Source organism: Sorex fumeus, unplaced genomic scaffold (genome assembly GCF_029834395.1).
Source record: "Sorex fumeus unplaced genomic scaffold, SorFum_2.1 ptg000045l, whole genome shotgun sequence".
Classification (NCBI taxonomy): domain Eukaryota; kingdom Metazoa; phylum Chordata; class Mammalia; order Eulipotyphla; family Soricidae; genus Sorex; species Sorex fumeus.
In genome coordinates, this window is record NW_026606102.1 from 4,863,019 (window position 1) to 4,883,955 (window position 20,937).

Sequence of the window (20,937 nt, forward strand, 5' to 3'; positions counted from 1 at the left end):
CGGGGAGTGTTTGGGAGGTAACTAGGTCAGCTGGCCCCGGGGGGCTGTCTGCCCTCCGGGACCCCAGGGCTCTGTAAACTGGCACCTGGCGGAGTCTCACTCACCAGATTAAGTGCCTTGACCTTGGGTTTATGAAACAAAAGGCTATTATTGAGCCATCTTGTGGGGGTTCTTTTGTCAGAGCAGCCCAGCTGACTCGGAGGACTTGGCCTGGATTTGCTCAGTTGTGAGTAGAGGACGATGGCTAATGCCTGTGTAAATAAAGGTTAGTGGTGACTGATAGAGTAGTGTTGAGTGCAGTTCAGAGCGGCTCTCCATGATGTGGAAGGTGCTCCCGTGTTTGCTGCTGTGGAGTTCCTCCTGGTCGCCCTGCTCGCTCTGGTGTTTTCAGGCATAAGCTCTTCCCTTAGATGGTTTCAGAATCTCCTGAAGCATTTATCAGAACCCAAGTTTTTTTCAGTTGGCTTCTGTTTGGGGGCCTCACCCAGTGGTGCTTAGGGCTTACTCCTGCCTCTGTGCTCAGGGGACCATATTCTGTGCCAGGGATCGAACTTACGTCGGCCAACACCCAAGGCAGAAGCAAATGCCTTACCCCTGCTCTACTGTCTGCCTGGCCCTGGAACCCCAGTTCCTTTTTTTTTCCCTTTTATTGAATCACCATGGGATACAATTACAAAGTTTTTATGTTCTAGTTTCGTCCTACAATGATGGAACACCTATCCCTCCACCAGTGCACATCTTCCACCACCAATGTCCCCAGTATCCACCCTCCCCATCCAACTCTCCCCCTGCCTCTATGGCGGACAATTTCCCCCATACTCTCTCACTACTTTGGGGTCACCCAGTTCTGAACCTTACTTGGAGTGCTATGGTGGGTCTGGGTTGGAATTTGGCCTGATTCCATTTCTTACAAATGCCCTGATTTTGTTGATGCTGCTGATTCTCAGATCAAACATTTAAGATCTTTTCGTTGGTGGGGGGAGTGGGAGGACACGGTCTCCCCAGCATTCTTGCAGTCACTCCTGGTGACACAGGCCCTTGGACCTGAGTTGAATGCTCAGCCCTGCCTGCGGAACTGCTCTGGTGGGGGAAGGCCGAAGATGGGGGCCACATGGAGGGGCTGTATAGTACCAAGGATTAAGCTCGGCACCTTGGCATGGGCTAGGTGTGTCCCCTCGCGCCTGGAGCTCTCTCCCTGGCTCCAGCCTTTAAGGACTTGTGAAAGATGTGGGTCTTATTTTACTTGAGTCTCTTCACTCCCCTCTCCCCTCTTCACTCTCCCTCTCTCTCCCTCTCTCTCTCCTTCTTCCTCTTCCCTGAAAACAGATCTTGTGTTGGGAGCTAGTACAGGGCAGGAGATAGCAGAGGGTGGTTAAGGCAGTTTCCTTGCATACGGTCAACCCGGGGTCAATCCCCGGCATCCATAGGGTCCCCTGAGCCCTGCCAGGAGTGATCCTTGAGCACAGAGTCAAGGTATGGCCCTAAAACAAAACAAAAAAAACAGCAAGAACCTCCAACCCAAAGCCTGCCATATAATAAAAGCAAGTCAGTCATCTAATTACTTAACCAATGAAATAAAAACAATTTTAGGATAATATTCTCATTAACATTCCTAGCAATTTACATCAGAAACCGGTTTTTAGTCCTTAAAACAACAGGCTTTCTTCACTTGTGACTATTTTAAGCTCCATGAAAGCAGTGTGTATTTGAAATAAAGAAAATAGACGATTTGAGCCATTCCAGGGTCACTGAAATCTGGATTGATTGGCAGGAAGAGATTGAAAAGTTTATCATGTGAGAAACAGGCTTCAAAATACGATGATTGTTCGTACGAAGGTGGGAAGGGAGGGCTGGAGGATAGTACAGCAGAGAAGGCGCTGGCCCGGCATGCGGCCATCCTGTTTGATCCTCCCAGCCCCACCAGGAATGACCAGATCCAGGAGTCAGACCTGAGCATCGCTGATTAACTAGAGCAGGTCATTTTCTAGCTCTCTTAGGGACGATGCCCAGCAGAGAGATTCTGGAAATTGCTGGGGTCAGAGAGGGAAAACATTTCCTAGGAGACTCCTCTTAGGAGTCTCCTACTCAGCCGTGGTCATGCCCGTGCATGAGGCGTGGCCAGCGAGCCAAGGAAAGACAAAGGGACCAAGAGCATCAGGCAGACACCAGCAGTGCGGAGCAGAGGGCAGAGCTGCAGCCGCAGACCAGCACGAGGAGGCCATGGGGTCAGGGGATAGGCGCTCTGGGAGATGCTCCAGAAACAGACCAGGGCTACGACACGGCATCAGGGCACCGGGAGCTTCTGCCGTGTTGCCTGCTATGACCCTAGGGACAGTCCTCAAGGAACCACGCGCGTGGGAGATTGTCCAGATTCACTCCCTCACTCTCAGCACATCAGAATGTGTATAAATAGGCAGCAGTGACCCCTAAGCACACGGCCAGGAATAGCCCCTGAGCCCCAGTGGGTGTGCCGTGCTCCTCCTGGCAAAAAAATTTAAAAAGGGATGCATAAGCTTCTGCACCTCCAAAGAAACAGTGACCAAAATACAAAGACAGTCTACAGAATGGGAAAGGATATTCGCCGAATACACATCTGACAAGGGGTTGATATCCAGGATATACAAAATACTGGTTAAACTCCACAAGAAGAAAACATCCAACCCCATCCAAAAATGGGGCAATGAAATGAACAGAAACTTTCTCAAGAAATCCGAATGGCAAAAAAGCACATGAGAAAATGCTCTACATCATTAATCATCAGGGAGATGCAGATCAAAACCACAATGAGATACCATCTCACACCTCAGAGACTGGCCCACATTCAAAAGAACAAAAGCAACCGATGCTGGCGCGGATGTGGCGAGAAAGGGACACTCCTTCACTGTTGGTGGGAATGTCGACTGGTTCAGCCCTTCTGGAAAACAGTATGGACGATTCTCAAAAAATTAGAAATTGAGCTCCCATTTGTCCCAGCAATACCACTCCTGGGAATATACCCCAGAGAGGCAAAAATGTATAGTCGAAGTGACATCTGCACTTGTTTGTTCATTGCAGCACTCTTTACAATAGCCAGAAACTGGAAGAAACCTGAATGCCCAAGAACAGATGACTGGTTAAAGAAACTTTGGTACATCTACACAATGGAGTACTATGTAGCTGTTAGAAAAGATGAAGTCATGAAATTTACATGCAAGTGGTACAACATGGAAAGTATCATGCTAAGCGAAATGAGTCAGAAAGAGAGGGATAGACATAGAAAGATTGCATTCATCTGGGGGACATAAAGTAACAAAATAAGAGATTAATACCCAAGAATAGCTGAGATCAGCACCGGGAGGATTACTCCATAGCTTAGTGGCCAGTCGGGCATTCTAGAGGAAAGGGCAGCTCAGATAGAGAAGAGAACACCAAATAAAGGGTGTTTGGAGGATCCTCCCAGGAGGGGAGATGCATGTCGAAAGTGGACTATGGACTGAACACGTCTGCCACTCAATGCCTCTTTTGCAGACCACAACACCCAAAAAGAGAGAGAAAACAAAAAGGAATGCCCTGCCACAGAGGCAGGGTGGGATGGGGGTATGGGGGTGGGAGGGATATTATCCATGGTGGTGGAAAATGGGCACTGGTGGAGGGATGGGTATTTGATCATTGTGTGACCGAAACCCAAGCACAAAGATTTGTAAATCTACAACTGTACCTCATGGTGTTTCACTAATAAAAAAAAATTTAAAAAAAAAAGGGATGCATATAAAAAATATGTGTGTGTGTTTCGAAACGACAGGAAGGGCTCTTGGTCTCTGGGAAGACGAAACTTGGAGTTGATATTTGCTGCTTTTCACACTTGAAGCCTTTTTACACCTTTTGGAGGAAAGATAGATCAATTTTAAGAGCCAACCGTAACTTGTAAATTTATTCACGATGCATAAAAAGTATTCTGCCCCCCTCCCCCCCCGCACCCGTCGGTATTCTTTCTGCACTGAGCTATGGTCGCTTTTGTTTGCTTTCAGAGTTCATAAGCTCCTGAAGCGCCAGTGATCATTCTGCTTCATATTTTATAGGTTCCGCTCCCCGGCATGAAATGGGTAGATAATCACAAAGGCGTTTTTAATGTGGAAGTTGCTGCTGTTTCTTCTATCCATACACAAGTAAGTGGGTTTTGTTTGTTTGTTGTTGTTTTTTAAAAGCTTTTATAATCAAATTCACTCGAATGGGTTGAACACAGCAGCTAGTATTTAAATCAGTATCTTGTTATCTCTCTGGAAGACTTATGGAGTGTGTTTTTACGCGCCATTGGACTTTCCTATGTAAAGGCAACAACAGAATGTCATTTAATATCCACGAAAGCAAACACTGTGTCAGAATTCACAAGCCTGTGTCCTGTGCAGAGACTGGTCCCCGAGGAGAGAAGCTCATCATCCAGCTCCTTTGGCTTCTCATAGATTCAGGGGGCTCAGAGGGAAAGGCTCTTTGGGGTCATCAATTCTGTTTCCGTCCCTGAATCTCAGAGGCCGGAGGGTGAGCCCCCGCTCCAGGCCAGACCCCGTTAACTGGACTGTCAGTGTGGATGGAAGGTAGAGCTCGAGCCGGAGAGGGAACCGCCAGGGACTCAATGCTTTGGAAAGCGCCTCAAGAGCTCCTCAGTCCTGTGGTAGTGACCCATCTCTTCCCGTGTGGTGAACTAGAGAATCCTAGAAAAGGATGAGGCCGATGGGGTCCGATTCTGAAGGCTAAGCTAAAGGCTGAAGCGTGGACGCTGCCACTTCTGTTAGGCCCCCGTGGGCTGCTGTGCTGTGGCCTGGGAGGGACTGAGAGGGGGCTGCTGGGGACCGTGGCGGCTGCCGCTGCGCCTACCCTCACCTCAGACCCACGGCCTTCATGCTGGCTGACTACATGTGGGCACATCAGCCCCCTGGAAGGAGGAAGTCCGTTCCTCAGCCGCAGACCAGGCACACCACTTCCCACATGCCCCCTTGTCAGAACCTAACCACCCTCTCTCCAGCCAGCAAAGGCGATGTGTGGCTGTTCCAGCTTCAGGATTGCAGAATGTGGCAAAGGGGGTGGGAGGGCAGGTCTCAGTGGCGTGGAGGGCGAATAAATTACGAAGGCGCGTGGGTGGGTTGCTGACAAGCCTGGCTCTTTGATTGCACTTCAGTAAGGCAGCCTCTCACTAGAGAAAGGAAATCCTAAATCAATGTCAGTTGACTTCTTGAGTGATCACTAGTATTTGGAGGGGCTGTTTTACACCGTGTGTTGAGGATTGATGGATGTGTGACCAGCAACAGGGTCTGTCTATGCCTAGGGACCTTTCAGTGGGGTTGGTTAAGATTAGGTTCTGTTCGTGGTTCGTGGTCGGGGGCGGGGAGAGGCAGGGTTTGATCACTGTTCTGCGCTTTCGTTTTGGCCCCGTTTTAGGATCCGTACCTCGACAAGTTCTTTGCTCTGGTCAATGCCCTGGATGAGCACATGTTCCCAGTGCGGATCGGAGACATGCGCATCATGGAGAATAACCTGGAGAACGAGCTGAAGAGCAGCATTTCTGCCCTGAGCTCGTCCCAGCTGGAGCCGGTGGTTCGATTCCTTCACCTGCTGCTTGACAAACTGATCCTCTTAGTCGTTCGGCCTCCCGTCATTGCTGGCCAAATCGGTAATGAACTTGCATTTAAAGCCTAACTTTGTAGAAATGGAAGCACAGTCTGTAAGGACTATATTTTCTGTGGGTTTTGGTTCCATTTTTCACCTTTTTTGGGTGGATTCTTAGCTTTTTTTTTTTTTTTTGCTCTTTTGCTTTTTGGGTCACACCTGGTGATGCACAGGGGTTACTCCTGGCTCTGCATTCAGGAATTACTCCTGGCGGTGCTCAGGGGACCTTACGGGATGCTGGGAATCGAACCCGGGTCAGCTGCGTGCAAGGCAAACGCCCTACCTGCTGTGCTATCTCTCCAGCCCCTCTTGGTATCTTTCTAATACCAGAAAGAGGATAGCTATTTCTGTGTTACTTATTTTGGCTTGAAGGCCACACCCAGTGGTGCTCAGAGCTTCCTCCTGGCTCAGTGCTCACAGTGGCCTGGCTGATCCCTGACACTGCAGGGCTCGAGCCGCACCTCACCCGTGGACCCTGTCATTGAACCGCTGGCCCAATTGGTGAGAGTCATGGGTATTGGCCCCGGTTCTCCTGAGTACCACTTGGGAGTCATGAGAAATTTTGTCTTCAGTGGTGACACAAAGAGGAACATTATTGAGCCTCTTAGGGATTTTCTTGGGGGAGGAGGGATTTCAGGGGAGGGAAGTCACGGGTTGAGCTTTTAAAGGTGAGCGGGGGCCTCGGGTCCAGAGCGATGGGATAGCGGAGCAGCACCAGCCTGCCTGCAGGGTTCCGGGAATTCTCAGAAATTAGAGGGCTGGTGGGCAGAGATGGTATGAGGGGTGGAAGCAGGGCCCATGTGATGCTTCAGGAAACCGGGGACTGTTCCTCCGGTGGGAATCAGTCATGTTTGAAGGAGCTTGGCAATTAGCAAAGTCATGTGACTCATCTGGTTTTTGCAAAGATGATTGTTGTGTGGAGAAGGGCTGGGTGAAAAGTGGACAAGCAGGGAGACAGGATCTTGCTGGGCCTCAGCAGGAAACCAGTGAGATGTTGGTCAAAGGGGATTTGGGGATGAAGGAGAGGAGGTGGGCCACAAAATATTGAAGAGGGCACCATGGAGACTGTTTAAAAAAAAGTGAATGCCGGAGCCATAGCATAGCGGGTAGGGCATTTGTTTGCCTTACATGCAGCTGACCCGGGTTCGATTCCTCCACTCTCTTGGAGAGCCCGGCAAGCTACCAAAGAGTATCCCGCCCGCACGGCAGAGCCTGGCAGGCTCCCCATGGTATATTCAATACGCCAAAAACAGTAACAACAAGTCTCACAGTGGAGACATTTCTGGTGCCTGCTCGAGCAGATTGATGAACAATGGGAGGACAGTGCACAGTGCTGCTTATTGTTGGAGATTGTGTAGTAAAATAATAAAAACTGTAGTAACAGACCCTTGCAAAGCACCATGCACTGGGACTAGTGCTCTGTGCTTTATTCATACTATATTCAGTGCGTGAAATCCTCTCAGCAATGCTGGCTTCTTTACCCCCCCACCCCTTTCATTAATGAAGCAGTGATGGTTATAATACTCAAGAAGGCCAGAGGGTACAAAGCCAAGCAGTTACCTTCAGTCTCACTTACTAGGGAAAGGTCTGCCTGCCGGTGGATGCAGAGAAGTCGGTAGTAAACAGTAGAGGATGAAAGAGATAGAACAAGTTTATTTTACTATTCAGAGACATGTAGTTAGAACAAGAAACAGAGTCAATGAAGGTCTACAAATGCAAGGTCCTAGGCATGGTTACATGCACTGAGCATTGATTCGAGAAGAGAGTAAAACCAGCTCAAGGGCTTCCAGAGCATACCTCAGTGAAGCAAACATGGAGGAGAGGAAAAGTGGTAACTGAGTCCAGAGAGGAGCCCTGGTCCCCTCGGAAAGGAGAGAAAATGGGTTCTGATAATACGTAGTAAAGTCTTGCAGACGTTGTGCTTTATAAATAAATAGCTTCTGTGAGACATGCTACTTAGGTTTTAAAAGTCATCTTTAAAAATAAGTAGTTACTTCTCAAAGGTGATGCAACAGATCTTTTTTTTTTTAATCAGAAGCTTTATATCTGACAGTGGTCATAATTAATGGTTGGCTGGCGTTTTCTTTTTTGACCACCAAACCTTTACCGTTTTCACGTCAAATTGACTTTCGTCATTTTTACATGTAAGCAGTTTCGATTCAGCGCTCATAAACTATGAAAATCAGCATCAGACATCTTCATGCACTGTGTCTAGTTGGTGTACGTAATGCACACAAAGGGATGAGCAGAGCCTCACTGTTTTGGAGCTTAATTGCCTGGGAAAGTTCATGCAAGCATGTCCTCTGTTTTAAAAGTGAACCTAGGTCAAGCCTCCTTTGAAGCCATGGCATCGATTATAAATCGACTCCACAAGAACTTGGACGGCAGCCAAGACCAGCACGGCCGGAATAGCCTCCTCGCCTCATACATCTATTATGTGTTCCGCCTGCCCAACACTTACCCGAACTCTCCGTCACCAGGTATTTCATTCCTGTCTTGCACAGATCATATCCTTAGGACAGGGATGAGAGCACCCCGGGGGCCCGTTGCAGTGTGTCCATGCAGTAGCGAACATAGGTTGTGTCAGCTACAGGGTGGAACTCGACTCTGTGCATAACTTTCTCTCATCTCACTTAGATCTTGGGTGCATTCATTCTTGGAAAAGAACTTGGAAGTTATGTTTTCTGGAAGCGTTTTGTTATTCCTTTTTAAGATAAATAGAAGGTGGACTGCAGAGATGGCGTAGGTTTTTAAAGAGGCCCTGGCCTCGCATGTGCCATCCTGACTTAATCCCTGGCACTGCATACCGCCTCCTGGCGGTGGGAATAGAATAGCCCCTGCACACTGCACGGTGTGACCCCCAAACCCTAAAATATAAAGCTGGAGACGTGGCTCAGTGGTAGAGCACTTGCCCCGCATGTCTATCCTGAGTTCAGTTCCTGACACCACCGTCAGTAACAAAAAGAGATCTAGAATGTTCTGCCGGCCAATCGGAGAGATGTTGAACATGAATGAAGAATTGTGATGGCGCAGTTGTTCCTTGATAACCTTGTGAAAGCTACAGTAATCGAGATTATTCTCTAGAATACAACTCTGATCTCATCATGTCCAGAAAGTATTAATGGAATTCTGAAAATCAGAACCCAGAGTAATTACTTGCTTTTTGTGTGACCCTGGTTGGCAGTGCTGGGAGGGCAGGGTGATGCCGTAGTTTGAATAAGTCTTCAGTAATTTAGTTAGTGATTAGGTTGTGTATACCTTTCAGCCTTCTCACATGAGTGCATTTTTCCCACTAATTGGCAGTATTCACATCGCCAGTGGTGGCAACCAACATGGCAGTTCACTGTGAAAATTAGGGAGGATAGTATCTGACTCTGTTTCAGCTCATTTTATTTTTTCACTTTGTTGTCAAAAGGAGAGTTAATGCCTTTATTTTTTGATGTAAAAAGTCAAAGTATATTCTGGTTCCAAATTTCCTATCTTGATTTTTTAAATGATAGTCTTGGGGTTTCTGAGTATATGATTGTGTTCTAAGTGTAATGCAACCACTACTTAGTATTTCTTTCAATGCACCATTAGAATTCCTGATTTTGCAAAATACCTTCTTTACATATTAACCCAAAAGACTATAAATTGATTAGTTGGCAGATGAGTCATTTATCAGTATGGCATTTTGAAAGAAGTTTTCTTGGGGTGCCATACCCTGTCGTGAATCTCTGTTCAGTATAACTCCTGGTAGTGCTTGAGTGAGTGACCTTATGCAGTGCCAAGGATCAAACCTGTGTCAGCTGCATGCAAAGTAAACACTTGAACCCCTGTACTGTCTCTTTTAAAAATAGGGTGGACAAGAATGGCTGAGATTAGTACCAGGAATTTTACTCCATGGCTTGGAGGCCAACCACACATGCTAGGGGAAAAGGGAGCTCAGATAGAGAAGGGAACACCAAATAAAGGTGTTGGGAGGATGCTCCCGGGATGGGAGAAGCATGCTGAAAGTAGACTATAGACCAAACATGATTGTCACCCATTGCCTCTTGCAAACCACAACACTCAATAAGAGAGAGAGAACAAAAGAGAATGCCCTGCCACAGAGGCAGGGTGGGATGGGGGGAATGGGGGGTGGGAGGGATACTGGGATCCATGGTGGTGGGAAATGGGCACTGGTGGAGGGATGGGTATTTGATCATTGTATAATTGAAACCCAAGCACAAAAATTTGTAAGTCTACAAACTGTATCTCATGATGTCTCACTAATAAAAATAAAAAATAATAATAAAAAAAAATAGGGTGGGGGAGAATTAAATAAGTATAAATACAGATTTATTCCTGGACCTTTGGTTAAAAGATAGCGATGGGCTTGATTATAGTGAAAAGGGCACTCTTAGCCTTTTTATAAAATCCATTCTTTTAGGAGAATTATCCTTTGTTTCTTGTATGTTTATTATAAAGATGCCATTTTGTCTGTAGTTCAGATTCTCATTCCTGAAGACAAAAACAGAACAGGCTCATTTAAGAGATGTTGGCAGTAAATTGGCTTTCTCTCTAGTGACCACCAAAAGGTTGAGCAGGAGGGACGGGACAGAGAAGTAGATATCAACAAGGACATTTGGGCAACAGAAGTGCAATGTGTGTTCTCTGTTTCGTATTTTATGTGTAACATCCAATCTTAGAAACAAGAACATCATGTTATCGGGGATTCTTTTAGCTTTGTCAACTGTTAGAAAAAATAGCATCTTTTGTCATTAGTTCTTGAATGTTTTCCCTATTCATACTATTTTTCACTTTAAAGTAAAAACAGTTCATGACCTTTGGAATACTAAGAAAGTGGCAGGGACTTTGGTGGCCCTTGGCCGAGTCTGTCTAATTACGTCTTCCTTCCGGCTTCAGGTCCCGGGGGCTTGGGCGGGTCCGTGCATTATGCCACGATGGCCAGATCCGCTGTGAGACCCGCCAGCCTTAACCTCAGCCGTTCCCGGAGCCTCAGTAACAGTAACCCCGACATTTCTGGGACGCCCACGTCACCCGACGATGAAGTCCGCTCAATCATCGGCAGTAAGGTAAGCAAACCATCTCCACAAAAACGTGGCTGTCAACCAAAGAGAGAATATTCCAGTTTGAATTTTATTTTAATTTTTTTTTATTTTTTTATTAGTGAAACATCATGAGGTACAATTAATAGACTTATAAATTTTTGTGCTTGGGTTTCAGTTATACAGTGATCAAGTACCCATCCCTCCACCAAATTTTATTTTTAATCTCACAAAGTATTTGACTCGGTAGTGTGGAATTGTCCCTTTTCATTGTCTTGGTAGAAACACTGTTTCATGTTGCTATTGAATATGCCCGCGGTGGCCAGCTGATTTGCGAACCCTTCTCAGAAACACTGCCAAATCCTAAGACATTCCAGGACAGCCAGTCACGTATAACTCTTGTCTGGTCACGTATAACTCTTGTCTGTCTGATGCTTCTGCATGTGGAAAAACAGCGAGATTGATTTTCTGTGGAATGAAAAGATACCTGTGAGATTGCGGGGTTAAAGGGCCAGGTCCCTGTTGATTTTTTTCGTATGTTTGTTTTGGGGTTTCACTCTCTGATGGGCCAAGGTTTGCTCCCTGGGATCACACCGGGTCTCCCACAATTCAAATATGCACTCTCGTGGGCCGGCACTGTAGGTAGTACAGCAGGCAGGGCTTCTGTGCAGGTAGGGCATTTGTCTTGCATGCAACTGACCAGACCATCCCATATGGTCTGCCCTGAGCGCCACTGGGAATAATTCCTGAGTGCAGGGCCAGGAGGAGCATTACTAGATAGGACCCAAATACAACAACAACAAAATACACACTGGCCCTATGAGCTATCTCCTTGGCCCTTGGCATTGATTTTAGTATGAGACCATCAAGCACAGAGAAACAATAGGAGTATGGATTGACCAGGTGTGTTACTCCAGGAGCATTTCACATTAAAACTGCGTCTGGCACATCAGAGTTAAAAAAGTAGGTCTTCCTGAATGATGGCTAATATTGTCCCAGACAACAAGGAATAGCCAGCCTATATATTATTGTCCAGCTATATACTGTGACGCCTCCATCTTTGTCAACCCCCAAATATACTCAAGGACCAATTTTTCTCTATCTAAAGAACAAAAATAGCTCTATGTTTGAAAAGCTGAGCAAGCCAAGAAGTCCTGTCACATCAGACATTAACCAAACAATTTCAAATGTATTTTTTCCTGTTGGAAAGAAGGAAGAGATCATTGTTATGGAATCATGGCCGGCCCTTTGGGTATTTTAGTTTGTGTGTTAGGATCTGTGGAAAAAAATAATCAGTTATTGTAGGGCCTGCTTTTATATAATATATTAATATATACATATATATATATATATATATATATATATAAAGGCCCTCCCGTTGTTCGTCGATTTGCTCGAGTGGGCCCAGTAATGTCTCCGTTGGAGACTTTGTTGTTACTGTGTTTGGCATATCAAATATGTCACGGGGAGCTTGCCAGGCTGGAGCGATAGCACAGCGGTTGGGCATTTGCCTTGCACGCAGCCAACATGGCCGAGCCGAGTTCGATTCCTCCGCCCCTCTCGGAGAGCCCGGCAAGCTACCAAGAGTATCTCGCCCGCACGGCAGAGCCTGGCAAGCTCCCCGTGACGTATTCGATATGCCAGACACAGTAACAACAAAGTCTCCAATGGAGACGTTACTGGGCCCGCTCGAGCAAATCGATGATCAACGGGAGGACCTTTACTTACTTTACTTATATATATAAAACCTTGAACTTATAAGAACTTTATTTTAAAGATTTGGATGATTTTTGTTTGTTAGGTGATATATTTCAACAGTGGTCACAAACATCAGAAATATCTATGAATGGTTAAGTACATTTTGCTTTTTTTAGAAGTTTTTGGTTTGTTTTTGGGCCACACCTGCCAGTGCTCCGGCCTTCCTCCTGGCCCTGTGCTCAGGTGGCCTGGGGGAGCTCAGGCAGACACTTGGGGTGCCAGGGATGGGACCTGGCTCCGCTGGGTGCAGTGGGAGGGCCCTACGCACTGTGCTCCCTCCCTGGCCCAGAAGCTTTTATTGAACCGTAGCATTCCTAGTTTTAAAGAAACTTTTAGGTAATTCTTAACTTCTCATACGCGAAAAATACATTCTGTTGCCTTTTATTTATTTATTTATTTCGGTTTGGGGACCACACCCAGTGGTGCTCAGGGCCAGCTTCTCGCTCATGTTCAGCGATCACTCCTGGCAAGCGGCTTACTGTACTCTTTCTTGCCCCCATTTTGTAGCCTTTTAATATAAAAAAATAAACTAAACACAGATTTCAAGAACCTAAAGATCAATATTTCTTTACGCTGGAAAACATTTTTTGGAGACCTCCTTTAGAGAGTGTACCTAGTACCTATGTAGTTGTACTTAGAGATACTACAGAGCTACCTGAGTAATATGACAGATTTTATTTATGTGATTCATAAAATTATCAAAGAACGGGGTTGTTTCTCTCCCACATAGTTTTCTGTGTTTAGAAAAGAATTCAAATTTTTTTGATCCTTGTCTTCGTTTTTGTTTCATTGTAATAGAGGCAGTACTTAGTATTATGTATATACTGTGAAGTACTATATTTTTCAGTGGAATGTCTCTGATTCATGAATTAAAAGAAAAAGTTTCCCATGAAAGAGCTATTGATAACATTTTCTTCAAGGTTTCGCACTTAACATGTCTCAGTTTTTGTAGGTTTGATATTATGCCTCATTTAGCATCCTAATTCTAGAATTTTTCTTTTATGTGATATGTTTGATTATAATATCAAGAATAGATTTAGCACAAAAGTCTGCATATACTAGAATGATGGTTTGCATTTTTCCAAGAAGTTCATAAAACAGCACATAAAAATGTAAACGTATTTTTGATGGTAATGACATATATGTGACTTCAGCACCATCGCAAGATGAGAAAGATGAGAATTTATCTTGTGACAACTCAGCCTTATCCTCATCAAATTTTATTTGAATGGTTTCTGTCTTCTTTTTTTTTTCCTTGCAGGATTTTTGAGCTATCAGTTATTCATAATTCCTAATAATAATGGTATATCATTTTGTCTCGGAGTTGACTTTCAATGCATCAGAAGTTTATTTATAGCTGCTCTGCATTTATTCTGAGTTTGCTGGCCTGGGAATTCACGAACCTCGTCTGCGATGATGGTGTCCCTCACCCCAGCTCATCCCTGGTCCACCCCCAACATCTTGCTCCTTTCAGAATCCCATTTCCATGCACCTTGTTTAACCATTCTCCCCGTTACACCTCTGCTGCTCCAACTCTCATCATTTTTCTAACCCCCATGAAAGCTCCATTGACTTGAACATACGGCCTTCTGCTGCATCCAACACCCTTTCTTTTTCTCCTGCTGTTTCCCCACTGAAAGCCATGACCAGTCATTGTAAATGTCCCCCTATAGTCAAGCCCGGGCCCCTGCATCCTTCCCTCATCTCTTATTCCTTTGTCCACTAAACCTCAGGCCTCCAGCACCCTGTTAGCTCCCTTGGGCCACCGGCCAGGCCTGAGCAAGCCCCATGACCACTCCTTTGGGCTTAGCCCATGAACCCAGGGGGTCTCCGAGTTAGACCTGGCAAATCTGGATTCCATCACATCTACCCGCGCTGTTGTCCTCGCCACTGGCTTCATTGGCCAGTTCCCTTGTCCTTTCCCAGCACCTGGACCCACTCCAGCCCCTGCGCCTCTCTCCAGGGCTCTTGCCATCATTTTCTTCCTGTCTGGGGACCCCGCCCCACCCACACCCTGGCAGACCGTTACTCTCCCGCCCGGATGGTTCCCCTCCACTGGCGGCTGCTCACTCCACCCGCGTTTCTCTATGTCCTGTTGCTGTAGAGTTCCTGGAAAGGACTCTACTTGTCAAGGGGAAAATGACTCTCCTGCCCTCAATCTCTCCACTGCTCTCTCTCCCCTTCTTCTTACCCAGCATCAGTGGTGTGGATGTTGATTGCGATCCAGGAGCTTGTAAGTCTGAGGCACAAGGCAGTAATGTCACACGGGCCTGACAGACACGCTCTCTTACACATGCAGATGCTTGGTTGACCTGTTCCGTGTTGCCTGGAGCTCAGTTAGCTGGGGTCAGGTCATGAGTGACTGTCACGGTGTCGGTTGGAACGCACACCTTCGGGTCCTGGGGATGGAGCTGGTGCCCCTGCCCTCTGAGCCATCTCCCTGTTCCCACACAGGGCCACTTGATCTGATTTTTCAGTTCCATGGCATCTGAGTTATGGCAGAGAACTGAGCAAGCTGTTCCAAGATGAACACGTCCAGTTTGGGTGGCTGGCAGGCTTCGCAGGCTATGGTCTAGCTACCGGTGCCTTTGCCTCTCTTCTGTCTTTTCTTTCCTCTGCCCCGCTTTTGACCTCAGTGGATTGGTTCCAGGCTTGTGCTCTTTTGTGGAAGTCACTTCATCTTGGATTTGCCCCCTCAGCCCAGTAATTCTCTAAACCCCCTTTAAGCTTGTCCCAGGGATTTGTGCATTCTCAGGATCCAGCCCGGAGGCTGACTCATGATTTCTGGGACTAGAGTCTAAAGCATCTCAAGTGATTTTACTGATCAGCTAGGTTTCAGAATTTGAAGTAAAGCCCTTGTACCCTTTCACCTGAGGACCTTCTAGCCTCTTTCAGAGGACAGAAGTATATCATATACATCAGTAGTTGCTAAATTAACTATGATCGTAGTGACGAGGAAGATTCCTAAAGGCAGCTCCAGCTTAATGTTTTTCCTTATAATAACTATATAAAACAGTAACCCGCTATGTTTAATTGCAACAGGCACAATAGCCCCAAATCTATCATCATTATATTAGGGAGGAGAAACTTCCGGCATCTTTTTACATTACCAGTAACAACAATGGGTCTCATTCTCCTACTTCTGAAAGAGGCTAGAATATGGCACTTTTTAAAATCTCAGGAGACGTTACTGGTGCCTGCTTGAGGCAATCAATGAACAATTTTTAAATTTTTTATTTAGGTAATACGGTTACAGATAGTATCAGCTTTCATGGTTTTGATGCACAAAGTTACTGCCTCTCATCCCCAGAGCACCTGAGACACACCCTCCCCCCCAACCCAATCGCTGCCACTTTGTCCCCTCTGGTCCACTTCTTCCTCCCCCTCCGCCCGCTTTCCCCCACTGCTCTGTGATCTCAGCTCTGTAATCCAAGGCCAAGAGTTGCCGTTGTTTTGTAGGTATCCATCCTCCCCTCACCCCTTCACTTTTTTCTGCTGTTGGTCCCTAAAAAAAAAAAAGGTATGAGGAGATAAGGTCAGATGCAATTAGGGAGAAACACTGTGCGGAACTTTTCAGTGGACGCCAGAATAAGAAATAAACTGTTTAAGAAAAGAATGGGAGGGCCGGAGTGACAGTACAGCAGGGAGGGTGCTTGCCTTTCATGCGACCAACCTGTGTTCCATCCCTGGCATCCCACATGGTCCCCTCTGCCCGCCCAGGAGAGATTCCAGAATGTAGAGCCAGAAGTAGCCCCTGAGCATTTTCAGATGTGGCCCAAAAATGAGAGAGAGAGAGAGAGAGAGAGAGAGAGAGAGAGAGAGAGAGAGAGAGAGAAGAATGGGGCATGTTTCCTTTAAACTCCTGTTAGATGAAGAGGAAGTTACCGGTTAACTTGTGCAGCCTGTCACAAAATAGAGCTTGTGTTTGGAATGTATATGTATGTGTGTATGTGAACGTGAGTGGGTGTGGAGGTGGCGAGTGTGATTCTGTGGGAACTTAACTTTTTGATACCTCAGGGTAACCTTTTACGTAAAGAGAAGCTACGTTTCAACACTCTACTCACTGTTCTTATTGACTTATCAAAATTGTGGTGTGTAATGACTAAAATCTCTGATCGCTTTAACAGTACTAATGAGAACTCATGTTTGCCTTGGAAATTCTGAGTGACCTCAGGAATAATTTATGGCATGCCACGTGTGATATTTCTATCCTTTCCAACTGCTTTCTGTTGTGTGCTTAGGGTTTAGACCGCTCCAATTCCTGGGTTAACACTGGTGGTCCCAAAGCTGCCCCCTGGGGATCCAACCCCGGTCCAGGCACAGAATCAACACAGGTGGTGTTCATATTAGAGGTTGGCTGATGCTGTTTCCCTCTAGAACCTTCCTTTTTCTCAGTGTCCGCTGTGGTCTGAAAAGTGTCTCTTCGTGTGTGTCCATAGCGCATTTTCCAGCCGCTCTGCATGAATGCCGCCACTTGCCCCTGCAATGCCCTGCCCCTCCCCCCGCCCCTGCCCCTGCCCCTGCCCCTGCCCGCCACACCCTCCCTGCCCCGGCTCAGGGCCTGCTGCCCGTGCAAGTGATGGCTCTGACGCGTCTCTACCGTAAGGCGTCTGTGTCTTCGGTAAGAGTGCAAAAAATTGTGCGTGGAAAACACCCGGGTGGTTTTCCACTGGCGCTCGCTTTCAAGTGTAGCCGTTGTGTCATTTTCATTTAACATTGACTGTCTTGGTCATTCTCTTTTCTTCGCCACGGGCCAGAAACATTGGCAACTAGCCGAAATTAAGTACGGACAGCCTATGCTCCCCAGGCTGTCAGATGCAATCATTTGTCCTGTGTTGCAAAGTATGAAATGTGTTGCAGACCCATGAAATTAGGTTTTGCTTCTTGCCTTTGCTTGGTGGCTAATCTGCATGATACATCCAAATATACTTCTCCTCTGTGAATAGGGTTTGGACAAAACCCTCTTGTTCTTTTTTGATGGGGGCGGGAGGGAAGTTCATATATTATAAATAATGTGTAACTGACATGTTTGGGAAACGAGTAAATCATAAAAAAAAAGATCAAAGAAACTGTTCTAAAAGAAATTTTTTATTTTCTTTATGGAATATGGAATTCTTGATTTTTTTTTCTTTTTTTTTCTTTTTGGACTAAGACCAGTTGAGAAGTATGTTTTTTGCATTTTACATTTTCTTACTAGCTATGTGCATGTTCCTAGAACACATGGGAAAAAAGTTTCATTCTTTGCAGCACTTTGAATTTGTATATTCACTAAAATATGCATTTTTAAAAAACTATTTTAAAACTCTATAGAAGTCACTTTGGTACTTCTTGTGCGTTGTCCTTAATTCAGTTTAAATGATGAAAATGAGATGAGTAGAATGTACCTGGTCATTGAAGCCACAGTGCAACTAAAACGTCCTGTGTGAAGTCACCCACAACAGATTTTAATGTGATTTCGTCATTCATTCATCTTCACTCCATAGGCTGTGGATCGAAGTTGTAATCGTATGTCTTCGCACACTGAGACGTCAAGTTTCTTGCAAACATTAACGGGACGCTTACCAACTAAAAAGGTAGATTTATATAAAGACAATTTGTTACAGGGGACACCTACCTCCCACGGTTAAGGAGGCCATTCACGTAGCCAGTGCGAGATTTGGCGGTCATCGTGTTGGGTTAAAAAATTATATTTGGGAGCTGGAGTGACAGTGCAGCAGGTAGGGCATTTGCCTTGCACACAGCCAGCCCGGGTTCGATTCCCAGCATCCCATATGGTCCCCCGAGCACCACCAGGAGTAATTCCTGAGTGCATGAGCCAGGAGTATCACCTGTGCATCGCCGGGTGTGACCCAAAAAGCAGAAAAAGAAAATTAGATTTGAGCCGCATAGCTGGGCCGATACCTTTTGAAGAGGGTTTGCCTCTCCAGCGCAAGCCTTGTCATGCTACGATGATAGATAATTTATAATCTTTGGACTTGACTGTTTTGGGGGGTTCTAGTGAATTCATTTTTGATCATTTAGTTTTGATACCCCCCCAAAAAAAAAGATAAGAAAAAAAATGTATCAACTCTTAATTCTTTTCCTGTAACTCCTGTTTTGTTTTACATCTCCAGGGAAAGGAAGATGAGTTAGAAAAATTGTCATTCTTAGTAAGATGTGTCGATTTGCTTCTCTCGTGCACAAGTCTCGCTGGTCCTTCATATCAGTATACGCGGCTATGCCAATGCTTTGTATCCATAGCCATTGGAAGGCAGGAAATTAACCATTCCATTTACCAAAAAAAAAAAAACAGAACAAAACAAAAAAAACTTTAAACTACCCGAAAACATGGAAATTAAAATAGCTTTTTATCAAAGTTAAAAAAAAATTTTTTTAAGGGTGTTTCCTACATTGTACCAGCAAAGTTCTTTGAATGTGTCGGCCTCTGTTAAAGTCCGTGTGCAAGGCGCAAACGAGACCTTATTTGCAGCCGTGAGTCTTTGTCTTGTCGCTGCTTGCAGGTACAATTTAGGAGCGGACTTCCCCCCCCCCCCCCCCCGTCCTTTCACAACCCGCATCTTCACCCTGGAGAGAGCGGGCACGGTGTCCTGCCCGTTGCCCAGCACGCCCCGTCCCACCCGCAGACGTCGCCGTTTCGTTAATGGGCGCCCTCACTGCATCTGTGACAGTTCACCCGCCCCCCCCTGCCCCCTGGGGGCTGATCCCATCGTCCCTCCATCTGTCCGTGTGTGCGCACCTGCCCCGTGTCTGCGTTGGCGGGGCCCGGCGCTAACTTGGTGGCTTTCCTCCCTTGCAGCTTTTCCACGAGGAGCTGGCACTGCAGTGGGTGGTGTGCAGCGGCACTGTGCGCGAGGCGGCGCTGCAGCAGGCCTGGTTCTTCTTCGAGCTGATGGTGAGCAAACCCACATCTGTGTCGGCCTGTCCCTCGCCCTGCCAGGGTCACCCCTCGTGCCCCACCCCCTCGTGCTCTTCCCTGGGGCCTTCCAGACCCAAACGGTGCATGTCGCCTCGCCTGTGGCTGCACAGGTCACGTGCGCTGGAATTATCCAACTCACCTAAAATGTTAGTTCATTTTAGGGGGTGTTGTAGGAAGCAGCAGCGTTTAGAAAAAGGAAGCCTGGGGGTGAGGGGTTGGTCCCGAGTGATGGCACATAGGTCGGGCACTTGCCTTGCATGTTGCCAATCCAGGTTCGATTACCGGCATCCCAAATGTGATTTTCCAGACCCTCTCAGGAAAGATCCCCTGAGCACTGCCAGGCATGACCCCAAAGCAAAACAAAACACAAAGCACCAAGGGAGGAGCCCATGGTACCATCTTAGTCAGCAGACAAAGTCTTACCAAATGGGCCACCCCGTGGTGAGCTAGAACAGTTTGCACAGATGTTAATTTACTGAGGCACTTCTGATCATTCCTCTAGCCATTTGGTGTGACAAGCGACATACAACAACTTACTGTGTGCCTGTTAATGGGGCAGGCTTGGTGGGGGGGGGGGTGGGAAAATGGGGGCAATGGGGGTGGGGGGGCCACTCTGGTGGTGGGATTAGTTTGGAACATTAAAAGTCCACAGTGACGGGATTACGAACAACGTTGTAAACCGGGGTTATTTAAATTTTTTTTTAAAAAAAGAAAAAAAAAAAAGAACTTCGTAGATACCCAGTGCTCTTATAACGAGGAGGCTCTTCGGGAAGTGTCAGTGACGTGGCCAGTGGAATCTGGGCCGGGGAGAGGGCGGCTTAGCCATGGTGAATGTGGGGTGCGAGGTCTGAGGCGCCACCCTGGCCACAGCCAGGAAAAGCCAACGAAAACCCTTCTCGCTTCATTAAGCGCCGTTGCGAAGAAGTCCGTGGATATTGAATATCTAATATGTGGGTACGCACGTAAGCCCTCAGGCGCATGCCGAGCAGGAACCCCGCCCCAGCAAGGGGCAGAGAGGTGGAGCCACTTGTCTGAGTACACACAGCTTGGGGCCACACACAATAGGGATTCCTAAAGCGTGGTCCCTATGCGATAGTACAGTGGGTAGGGTGCTGACCTTGCATTGGGCTGCTCCGGGTTCAGCCTCCCAGCATCTTATATGATCCCCCGAGCCTGCCAGGAGAATAAGTCCTGCGTGTAAAGCCAGGAGTAGCCCCTGAGCGAGACCAGGGATGGGCACCGCCTCCCCTCCCCGCCCCCAACCAAGCAAAACAAAAAGAGAAGAAAATAGCAAAACCAACAACCCAGAAAGAATGAAGGAACAAAAGGAGCATCCCGCATGCCCCAGGCTCATTCATTCTCAGCCCTGGATCCCTGTTCTTGAGGATAAGACATTTCCCCTGGAGTGGCTTGATCTGCATGGACAAAGAAATAAAGTCAGAAAATTAGAAAGAAAGAGGTCAGGGACCCCAGTGATACGCATCTCACGCCCGCCCCCCACCCCCTGCCCCTCCTGAGATAATGAACTGCACATTTCCAATTATATGCTTTGGGAATATGTGCTTTGGGGATAAGATCAATTTTTGACTTATT

General features: G+C 46.7%; 1 protein-coding gene across 4 annotated transcripts in view; it reads left to right on the forward strand.

Annotated features, from left to right (window-relative positions):
- The window catches only part of DOCK7 (dedicator of cytokinesis 7), a 198,088-nt gene that overhangs the window by 110,711 nt on the left and 66,440 nt on the right, over nt 1-20,937 (forward strand). For 2 of the 4 annotated variants that reach the window (XM_056122431.1, XM_056122432.1), the window contains exons 19-24: nt 4,059-4,145; nt 5,413-5,644; nt 7,956-8,120; nt 10,528-10,697; nt 17,912-18,001; nt 19,225-19,320. In XM_056122431.1, the coding sequence (XP_055978406.1) occupies nt 4,059-4,145; nt 5,413-5,644; nt 7,956-8,120; nt 10,528-10,697; nt 17,912-18,001; nt 19,225-19,320 (840 nt within the window). Of the gene's footprint in view, nt 1-4,058; nt 4,146-5,412; nt 5,645-7,955; nt 8,121-10,527; nt 10,698-16,669; nt 16,763-17,911; nt 18,002-19,224; nt 19,321-20,937 lie in introns of all 4 variants that reach the window. The other 2 variants (XM_056122429.1, XM_056122430.1) reach the window with 2 other exon arrangements.